This window comes from Myxocyprinus asiaticus, chromosome 3 (genome assembly GCF_019703515.2).
Source record: "Myxocyprinus asiaticus isolate MX2 ecotype Aquarium Trade chromosome 3, UBuf_Myxa_2, whole genome shotgun sequence".
Lineage (NCBI taxonomy): Eukaryota > Metazoa > Chordata > Actinopteri > Cypriniformes > Catostomidae > Myxocyprinus > Myxocyprinus asiaticus.
In genome coordinates this window covers 43,897,649-43,908,592 of record NC_059346.1, presented here as the reverse complement: position 1 = coordinate 43,908,592, position 10,944 = coordinate 43,897,649, and the positions used below count along the sequence as shown (strand labels likewise).

The 10,944-nt window shown below is 36.7% G+C and overlaps 1 protein-coding gene across 2 annotated transcripts; it reads left to right on the top strand.

Moving 5' to 3' along the window:
• Nucleotides 1–3,594: 3,594 nt before the first annotated feature.
• entr1 (endosome associated trafficking regulator 1) lies at nucleotides 3,595–10,149 on the top strand. 2 transcript variants are annotated; one of them, XM_051677504.1, is made up of 8 exons: nucleotides 3,595–3,907; nucleotides 4,037–4,131; nucleotides 5,225–5,617; nucleotides 7,801–7,874; nucleotides 8,075–8,186; nucleotides 8,365–8,427; nucleotides 9,130–9,284; nucleotides 9,442–10,149. In XM_051677504.1, the coding sequence occupies exons 1-8, from the start codon at nucleotides 3,868–3,870 to the stop codon at nucleotides 9,524–9,526; spliced, it is 1,017 nt and encodes a 338-aa protein (XP_051533464.1). In that variant the 5' UTR covers nucleotides 3,595–3,867; the 3' UTR covers nucleotides 9,527–10,149. The 2 variants fall into 2 exon arrangements, with proteins under 2 accessions (XP_051533464.1, XP_051533473.1); XM_051677513.1 differs by having other exon boundaries at nucleotides 3,600–3,907; nucleotides 9,145–9,284; nucleotides 9,442–10,136.
• Nucleotides 10,150–10,944: the final 795 nt, after the last annotated feature.

The window sequence follows — 10,944 nt, the reverse complement described above, 5'->3', positions numbered from 1 at the left end:
TGAAACTAAGGTCTGACTCCAAAATGACACCAAGATTTCTGACTTAATTTTGTTTTCTTTAGACCCTTGGAGTCAAGGTATGTGTTCACCTTGGGAATTTCACTTTTGTTGCCAAACACAATGACCTCTGTCTTGTTGTTGTTTAACTGAAGGAAGTTTCGGCACATCAAACTATTAATTGCATTAATGCAAAGGCACAGAAAGTCTAGGGGGGTGTAGTCATTTGGTGATAGAGCTAGGTAGATCTGGGTGTCGTCTGCATAGCTATAGTATGCAATTTTTTTATTTTTCATAATTGGACCTAATGGGAGCATATACAGGTTGAACAGGAGCGTGCAATAATTGAGTCTTGTGGGACTCCACACGTCATGGATGTCCACTCAGATTCATAGTTGCCTATGTTCACATAGTAACCCCTCCCTTCTAGATATGAATTTGTTATTTTATTTTTATTTTTTTTCTCCCAATTTGTAATGCCCAATTCCCAATGCGCTCTAAGTCCTCATGGTGGCGTAGTGGCTCGCATCAATCCGGGAGGCGGAGGACGAATCTCAGTTGCCTTCTCGTCTGAGACCATCAATCCGCGCATCTTATCACGTGTCTTGTTGAGCGCATTACCATGGAGACATCGCGCGTGTGGATTTCCCCACACGCTATTTCCCATGGCGTCCACGCACAACTCACCACGCGCCCCACCGAGAGCGAGAACCACATTATAGCGACCACGAGGAGGTTACCCCATGTGACTCTACCCTCCCTAGCAACCGGGCCAATTTGGTTGCTTAGGATACCTGGCTGGAGTCACTCAGCACAGCCTGGATTTGAACTTGCGACTCCAGGGGTGGTAGTCAGCGTCTTTACTCGCTGAGCTACCCAGTCCCCCTAGATATGATTTTAACCAACTAAGGACCATCCCAGAGAGCCCTACCCAGTTTACCAGTCTGTCCAGGAGTATGTTGTGGTCAACAGTGTAAAAGGCAGCACTGATATTTTGCTTGAATCAGTATTTAGCTGAATATCATTATGTATCTTTATGAGCACCATCTCTGTGCTGAGAAATGGTCAGAAACCAGACTGGAAATTGTCCATGGAGCCATTTGAGTTTATCAAGCTGATTGATAACAACCTTTTCAATGATCTTGCCTATGAATGGAAGGTTTGAAATTGGTCTGTAGTTAAATATTAAGTTATCCAAATTGCTCTTATTTTAGGAGGGGCTTAATAACAAAATATGTAATTCACAAAACATGTTGCAAATTAAAGGTGCACTCAGTAATTTTTATTTATTTATTTATTTTTATGTCACATTGTACTTATATTAGCACCTACTGTCATGGATGCAGCATCATTCAAATGCATTAAATTACAGATGTTATTGTAGAAATACACTATTCAAAGTCAGCCATGTTTAATTTACTCCATGAGTGAAAGTTTTCAATAACAGGATGGTTACTGAGATTAAGCGAGTAGTATTTGGCTGGTCATGTGATTTTAACATGGCAGCCCCATGAGGGAACCCTCTCCATGTAGAATAAAACAGCTTTTATAAGGTTACTGATATGACTGGAGTCTTCATTTTAATGTGAGTGCTCATGATTTTATATGTGTTTCAAAATTACTATTCATTTCTTTAGGATTAAAACTTTTTTAATGAGTAAAAAAATCACTGATACCTTTACTTTTTCTGTCGTACAGCCACTTCCAGATATTGCTAGTCTACCTGTCTACAACACACTCACAAACAGTGATATATAATCCAGTAATCACACCATGTAAAGTTCAAATGTATTACAGAACACTTTATAAACTAGCCTACTGTACAAAAGTAGACCACAGGGTTGTACGCTACAATCTCAACCTTACAGGTTCCCATAGTCATGAAAAACCTTCATATCAGGGAAAACTCATGGAAATTATTAACATCTCAAAAGTCATGGAAATTTCTATAGTAAATATATATTTCAACTTCTTCTCTAAACTAAAGTATTTCATTGGCTAGACATTGTTCTTGTGTAAAGTAAAACTTGCTCACAAGCCATAGTGATGTCTGATTTGTCAGTGTACTGTTCGTTATGAGTCAGTTAGTTAAAACAGTTCACAAACCGGTCTAAATGATTAATTCGCAAATTGGCCTGATTCAAAACTTTGGATATTATTTGGTCGGAAATTGTGAAAACCCTGACTTTAACAAAATTGCAACAAATACTGAAAATTAAATAAATAACAGTCTACATAAAAGGGATAGTTCACCCAAAAATTAAAATTCTCTCATTATTTACTCACTCTCATGCCGTCCCAGATGTGTATAACTTTCTTCTGAATGGTGGCCAGAACATTGAAGGTCCAAGAAGCATATAAAGACAAAAAAGCATAAAAGTAATCCATAAGAATCCAGTGGTTTAATATATGTCTTCTGAAGCAATGCAATCACTTTGGGTGAGAAACAGGTCAATATTTAAGTCTTTTTTTAACTATAAATCTCCACTTTCAGTTTCAGAATGTGAAAGTGGAGATTTATAGTAAAAAAGGACTTAAATATTGATCTGTTACTCATCCACACCTATCATATCGCTTCTGAAGACATGGATTTAACCACTGGAGTCATATGGATTACTTTTATGTTGCCTTTATGTGATGTTTGGAGCTTCAAAAGTCTGGTCACCATTCACTTGCATTGTGTGGACCAACAAAGCTGAAATTTTTTCAAAAAATCTTCGTTTGTGTTCAGCAGAATAAAGAAAGTCATATACATCTGGGATGCGTGGTGAGTTGTGCGTGGACGCCGTGGAGAATAGGGTGAAGCCTCCACACACGTTAGGTCTCCGTGGTAATGCGCTCAACAAGCCACGTGATAAGATGCGCAGATTGACGTCTCAGACACAGAGGCAACTGAGATTCATCCTCTGCCACCTGGATTGAGGCGAGTCACTACGCCAACACAAGGACCTAGAGTGCATTGGGAATTGGGCATGCCAAATTGGAGAGAAAAGGGGAGGAAATCCCAAAAAAAAAAAAAAATACATCTATAGAAGAATTGAACAGGGAAAGTACTTCCAGAACCCAGACGGCTGAAAAAGTAGGCAGGCACTGTTGCGCCCTGCAACCCCTTCAGCCTGTGACTATATTCACAATAATACCTCGAGTGCCTTATTGCTTTTATAAAATGGTCATCACATAATAAAAATATTAAGGACACAAATGTTCATTAAAATGTTATATTTTGTAAGTAAAATCATTAAATGCCATCCTTCTGCTAGAAGAAATAGTCTCTGGCACTAAACAGTAAACAGTACGTTGCTAGGCAACAAGAATAAGGGCTTTGTTGAAGAGGTCAACGCTGTGCTTTATTATGAATAAAGCACGGCTGCTGACCAATCGGTATCCAGGACCGGAACTATCCATTTTATAATGAACATTACTCCACTCCACACACACAAAAAAATATAATGCATGTATTTTTCTGTTTGATATACAGCAATCAACATTTTTCCTAACTAAATACTAGCTTGTAAATTTCCCATCTCAGAGGCTTTTAACTGGAACTGTCTTCCACATCAATAGGAGGCGATCTTGTACATCTTCCATGTAGAAGAAAACTGCTCTCTCTGACTGAAGAAGTGGAGAATGAGACTTTGCAGGAGATTGTACTGTTTCTAAGCAAATACAGTAAAGTATTTAGAGTTTTTGGACAGAAAAATCAACACTGACCAGAGTTAAACGAAACAGTTTACTAGGAATATATTTAGTTTTGTGCAGTACTCGTTTGTTTTGCAGTCTTTCAAGCCGTGTGATGTTGAGCTCAGGTATTTAGAAGTTACAGCTTTCAGAATAGTCTGTTTGCAGGTCAAGTTAACTTTGTAAGTTAACATGGCCAAACACAAAACGAAAAAGCTCATTATTGAAGAAGGTAAGTGTCAGAATTCTGGTCATTCTCTCATCTGTTTTGTATATAGATGTTTAGAAACTGGCCTAACATACTCAAAATATTATTATTAATATTAACATGTATTTTATGTACATGTAAATGTACTTTTAGATGAGCCAAAGCAAGATGTAGATGAGCTGAATCCTTTTTCTTTCAAGGAGTTCATCAGAAACAAGAACCAGTCCTGCACTACAGATGAGGATGAGGTTAGCAACAGCATGACAAGAGAGTTCTTGTTGAACCTGTTTATGAGAATAATGCACATAACACGTACCTAAAGTATGGAAATAACGTTCTTGGGTAGTTGACAAATAACGTAGACATGAACTAGGTTAAAGGGGTCATGAAGTGCTATTTATAATTTTATGATATTCCCTGAGGTCCAATGATAATTTTATAAAAGATTTTTTTAATTTATTTATTATTTTTATTATTTTTTTTTAACCAAAACAGTCACAATTTAGTAATATATGATCATTTTCCACCCTGTTTTTGGCCCTCTGTCTGAAACGCTCGGTTTTGGACTAAGTGCCTCCTTAAAACTTAAATGTTAACACCCACTGTTATGATCGGCTAACATCATGCAGCCCCTCAAATTCAGCAAACTCAATCGGAAGACCTTCAACTTTATAAAATTACATTTCAGGGTTTACGCATGTCGCACATCCAACACATTACATCCAAATATATTAAACTGTTCATCTCAAGCACAACCATTAACGCTCAACACCATAAACTATCAAACAGTCATGACATTTGAAATATTCATGAGTTAAATGATTTACTTGAGTTTTTGATAGAGTCCAAGTGTTTTTAACTGCCCCACCCTTCAATAACAGTTGAATCGTAGCTTGAATTCAATAAAAAAAAAAAAAGCTAAATAGTCCAGATGTGTCCCCTTTGGTGTCATGTTAGGAATAGTTAGCCACACAAGACCTGCTCTCTTGACTTGAATTGCGTGCCAGTGGACGGGGCCAAGGGTGCGATGACACATGTTGTGGTATGTGTAAATACAAATGAGCAATGTTTTGTGACATCAAGAACAGACAGATTTCAAAATTGTTTCAGCAGGGTGGCAACTATAAATGCTCTTTTTAGACTGGGGAGGAAGTGTACAGTATGTTTTTATAGTACAGTTACCTCTTATATGTCTAAATATCAAGGAAAATTTGATTCTCCATTTCATGACCCCTTTAAAATGGGTATCCACTTGCACTGCTTGACATGTCATGCCAACAACTTTCATTGCAGTTAAATTGTCTTTTTTTTAGATAATGTTTCTCCTCTGATTTTCTGAAGGCATATGGTGGCACATACCAAGATGAGAAGGACTATAACTCCTCTACAGGCTTTGCTCCCAAGGGGCAATTCTTCACAGACCCCTCTGTCCTCTCACAGCCTTCTGAGAGTGAACCTGAGGAGAGATGGACTGGGACTGAAGAGGCTCAAGACTTCGAACTATGTGGGACTTTAGACAGCAGTGCATACTCCGAGCAATCATCCCTGTGCAGTGAGGAGAGGGAAGGGAATATAACCGAATGGGAAGTGGCCACGTTTGACTTCCTGCCAAAGAACCATTTAGTCAGAAGAAGCACTGGAAGCTATGAGGGTGATGAAGAGACTTCAGTGATTGATATTTCCTTCCATCCTAAGAGAAGCAATGCTGAATATGGGACAAGGAATCCCCATCAGGTATTTAGTGTGCGACGTGTGTGATATGAATTTTTGCATATACAGGTGCATCTCAATAAATTAGAATGTCGTGTAAAAGTTCATTTATTTCAGTAATTCAACTCAAATTGTGAAACTCGTGTATTAAATAAATTCAGTGCACACAGACTGAAGTAGTTTAAGTCTTTGGTTCTTTTAATTGTGATGATTTTGGCTCACATTTAACAAAAACCCACCAATTCACTATCTCAAAAAATTAGAATACATCATAAGACCAATAAAAAAACAAACATTTTAAGTGAATTGTTGGCCTTCTGGAAAGTATGTTCATTTACTGTATATGTACTCAATACTTGGTAGGGGCTCCTTTTGCTTTAATTACTGCCTCAATTCGGCGTGGCATGGAGGTGATCAGTTTGTGGCACTGCTGAGGTGGTATGGAAGCCCAGGTTTCTTTGACAGTGGCCTTCAGCTCATCTGCATTTTTTGGTCTCTTGTTTCTCATTTTCCTCTTGACAATACCCCATAGATTCTCTATGGGGTTCAGGTCTGGTGAGTTTGCTGGCCAGTCAAGCACACCAACACCATGGTCATTTAACCAACTTTTGGTGCTTTTGGCAGTGTGGGCAGGTGCCAAATCCTGCTGGAAAATGAAATCAGCATCTTTAAAAATCTGGTCAGCAGAAGGAAGCATGAAGTGCTCCAAAATTTCTTGGTAAACGGGTGCAGTGACTTTGGTTTTCAAAAAACACAATGTACCAACACCAGCAGATGACATTGCACCCCAAATCATCACAGACTGTGGAAACTTAACACTGGACTTCAAGCAACTTGGGCTATGAGCTTCTCCACCCTTCCTCCAGACTCTAGGACCTTGGTTTCCAAATGAAATACAAAACTTGCTCTCATCTGAAAAGAGGACTTTGGACCACTGGGCAACAGTCCAGTTCTTCTCCTTAGCCCAGGTAAGATGCCTCTGACGTTGTCTGTGGTTCAGGAGTGGCTTAACAAGAGGAATGTGACAACTGTAGCCAAATTCCTTGACACGTCTGTGTGTGGTGGCTCTTGATGCCTTGACCCCAGCCTCAGTCCATTCCTTGTGAAGTTCACCCAAATTCTTGAATCGATTTTGCTTGACAATCCTCATAAGGCTGCGGTTCTCTCGGTTAGTTGTGCATCTTTTTCTTCCACACTTTTTCCTTCCACTCAACTTTCTGTTAACATGCTTGGATACAGCACTCTGTGAACAGCCAGCTTCTTTGGCAATGAATGTTTGTGGCTTACCCTCCTTGTGAAGGGTGTCAATGATTGTCTTCTGGACAACTGTCAGATCAGCAGTCTTCCCCATGATTGTGTAGCCTAGTGAACCAAACTGAGAGACCATTTTGAAGGCTCAGGAAACCTTTGCAGGTGTTTTGAGTTGATTAGCTGATTGGCATGTCACCATATTCTAATTTTCTGAGATAGTGAATTGGTGGGTTTTTGTTAAATGTGAGCCAAAATCATCACAATTAAAAGAACCAAAGACTTAAACTACTTCAGTCTGTGTGCACTGAATTTATTTAATACACGAGTTTCACAATTTGAGTTGAATTACTGAAATAAATGAACTTTTCCACGACATTCTAATTTATTGAGATGCACCTGTACAAGTGTGTGAAACTGTCAAAATGCTTTGAAAGTTTATGCCTCATGTTGTTCCTAACCCATATGCTGTTTTTTTTTTTTTAATTGAACACAAAAAGAGCAGTTCTGAAGAATCTTCATGCAACTCATTTTCATACAACGGCTTTTATAGCTGCAAGTTCCAAAAAAGGACAAAAAAACTCCATAAAAGTAACATGAATGTAGTTCATACAACTTGTGCGCTGTGTTCCAAGTTTTCTGAAGCCATGTGATAGCTTTGGAACAGACCAAAATTAATTGAAAATAAGTTGTGTACCTTTATGTTATTTTTATGGTGCTTTATTGATATATTTGGAGCTTGACAGTCCCTCTTCATTGTATGCTTTTATTGTATAGAGAAGAGCAGTTTGAAAATTCTTCAAAATTCCTCCTTTAGTGTTTGAAGAAGAAGAAAAAAGTCACAGGATTAGAACAACATGAGGGTAAGCAAATAATGTTGTGTGTTTTTTTTGTTTGTTTGTTTGGTTTTTTTGCTGAACTGACTCCAAGGCATGTTATAAATCTTTAATGTGTCTTAGCTGAAAGAAGAGAATTCTCTACTTAGAAAGCAAGTCAAAGAACTCCTTAGAAGATCAGAAACTGACTCTGAAAGGTAAGCTATTTATACAGACTGTGATGTTTACACATTACTGAATATGAGTTAATTAAAGCTATTGGACTGAAGGAAAGAATTCTGGTATTTGGAAATGCAGCTGTTTCTAAAGATTAATATTCAGAATTCAATATAAATATTTGATCTATTAATTATTTTCTAGATGTGATTTCTATTGATTGTGTTTTTGGTTGTAATAGGATCAAACATCTCACAGGGGAGCTGCACAACAAGAAGTTGCAGGATGAGAGAGAGGCTAAGGCTCTGGAGACAATGGTGCAGTCAGTAGAACAAAATCTTCAGTTAATGACGGTAATAAGCTTTGTGATATAATTCATATGACAGAGTAACTTTATTAAATTAAGTAAAGGTTAAATAAATTGAGATAATGTTATTTATTTTTTTTACCTCTTTATAATATAAATCTTTAAAAAATACATTTTAAAGGGTTTTTCAAGAAATTAAAATTCACCCTCTTTTTCCAAAACAGAAGCGAGCAGTCAAGGCTGAAAACAGTGTTTCAAAATTGAAACAAGAGATACAACAACTCCAGGTTTGACTTCTTTTTATGCCTGCAAGTACATTGAATGAGTATATATATATATATATATATATATAAAAACATACATATGTGTTTATACAATTTTATATATTACTAGTTTATTTACTATTATACAATTATATTTACTACTTATTATTCAAATTAAATCTCATCCACCATTAAAGCCTCAATTATTCCAGGATATTAAAGGGATAGTTCACCCAAAAATGAAAATTCTCTCATCATTTACTCACCCTCATACCATCCCAGATGTGTATGACTTTGTGTCTTCTGCTGAACACAAACAAAGATTTTTAGAAGAATATCTCAGATCTGTAGGTCCATACAATGCAAGTGAATAGTGACCAGAACTTTGAAGCTCCAAAAAGCACACAAAGGCAGCATAAAAGTAATCCATAAGACTACAGTGGATAGGTGTGGGTGAGAAACAGATCAATATTTAAATAATTTTCCACTTTCACTTCCACATTCTTCTTTTTTGTCAATTCACATTCTTTGTGCATATCGCCACCTACTGGGCAGGGAGGAGTATGTATAGTACAAAAGGACTTAAATATTGTTATTGAATATTGAAAAAGTCATACACATCTGGGATGGCATGAAGGTGAGTAAAATGATGACCCATTTTTGGATGAACTATCCCTTTTAATGGAATTAATTCATTCTTGGGATTATTTTTGATATGGATAACAGCATTTATTTTTTCAGAACCAGCTTGAAGGATATAAAAGTGAAAATGAGAGACTTAGATGTGGAGAAACCACTGCCTTAACCACAATGAGACACAATGCACAAGTGGCCTCTGAATACCTTAACAAAGCAGCTCAAGATGCAGAAACCTCTATCAAGTATGTTTAACAGTTACTGATAAATTATAGAGTGCTCTTCTGCTGTCACTATCAGAGATTAAATTCCTTCAACAATCATCAGGCATGTAAATTAATCCAACTGATATACAGTGTCATTTTACTGGATGTGTTTTAATTACTCATTTTCTGTTTACAGGCAGTTGCTGACAGGGAGAGATACACTGTGTCTTGTATCCCAGTTATTGACATCAATTGACAAGATCACAGAGATTCATAACTAAATAAGATTTTTAATCGCTTCTTTTGCATCCAAACATCACGTCCTATACACTATAAACTCACTGTAATCAGACTTTAGTACTTTGTATTCCGTTTTATTTATCCCATTCATCAGTTTCATGGTTTTATTGAAACTCAAAATTAGGTGAGCTAGGCACTTTTATAGTCAATGAACCATGTGTCTGCCTCTCATGCCGGACCACTCAGTATGATTGAAAAGTGCATGTCTTTCTAATATAGCAACTGAATTCAACTTTAACAGGAGCATTTATTATGGACATTACCAATGAAATCTAAGATCTGTTGTGCAATGTATGTGAGTATTCTTTACAGAGACTGTGCACTTTTATTTAAATAATGACTCCTAAATAATGAAGTCCTATCTTAAAATACTATTATGTGACAGATTATCAGTTTCTTAATTGTATTTTTTCTTTACACACACTTTAGTTATTTGTGTTTAAAAAAAATACTTTACTAATCAGAGTTGAATAAAGTGCCTTATTTTCATATAATGCTTTTTATTTACTAAATTAAAATATATATATATATACACACACACAATTTGGTATGCTTTTTTTATTTTATTTTTATTTTTTATATTTGATGGTTTAGAATAGATGTCTTCAAGGGATAGTTCACCCAAAAATGAAAATTCTCACATCCTTTACTCACCCTCATGCCATCCCAGATGTGTGACTGTCTTTCTTCTGCAGAACACAAAGATTTTTAGAATAATATTTCAACTCTGTAGGTCCTGACAATGCAAGTGAATGGTGGACTGAATTTTGAAGCTCCAAAAAGCACACAAAGGCAGCATAAAAGTAATTCATACGACTTGAGTGGTTAAATCTATGTCTTCAGAAGAGATATGATAAGTGTGGGTGAGAAACAGATCAATATTTAAGCCTTTTTGTTGTTGTTTTTTTTTTATGTGAAAGTGGAGATTTATAGTAAAAGATGACTTAAATATTGATCTGTTTCTCACCCACACCTATCATATCACTTCAGGAGACATAAATTAAATGGAGTCATATGGATTACTTTTATGCTGCCTTTATGATATTTGGAGTTTCAAAGTTTTGGCTACCATTCACTTGGATTTTATGGACCTACAGATCTGAAATATTCTTCTTAATATCTTTGTGTTCAACAGAATAAAGAAAGTCATACATATCTGCCATGAGGGTGAGTAAATGGTGAGAATTTGAATTTTTGTGTGAACTATCCCTTTCATTCATATGAAAGGGCTTGTCAAACTAAATGGGACCCTTTTTTTTTTTTTTTTTTTATCCCCTTATCTCACAATTTGGAATGCCCAATTCCCACTACTTAGTAGGTCCTCGTGGTGGCGCTGTTACTCACCTCAGTCCGGGTGTCAGAGGACATTGCCTCCGCTTCTCAACTTACCACGAGCCCC

Coding starts and splice junctions, on each gene's coding strand:
- entr1 (XM_051677504.1), top strand. CDS start 3,868: ATGGCCAAACACAAAACGAAAAAGCTCATTATTGAAGAAG. Junction 5,618..7,800: donor GGACAAGGAATCCCCATCAG/GTATTTAGTGTG, acceptor AATGTGTCTTAG/CTGAAAGAAGAGAATTCTCT. Junction 7,875..8,074: donor TCAGAAACTGACTCTGAAAG/GTAAGCTATTTA, acceptor TGGTTGTAATAG/GATCAAACATCTCACAGGGG.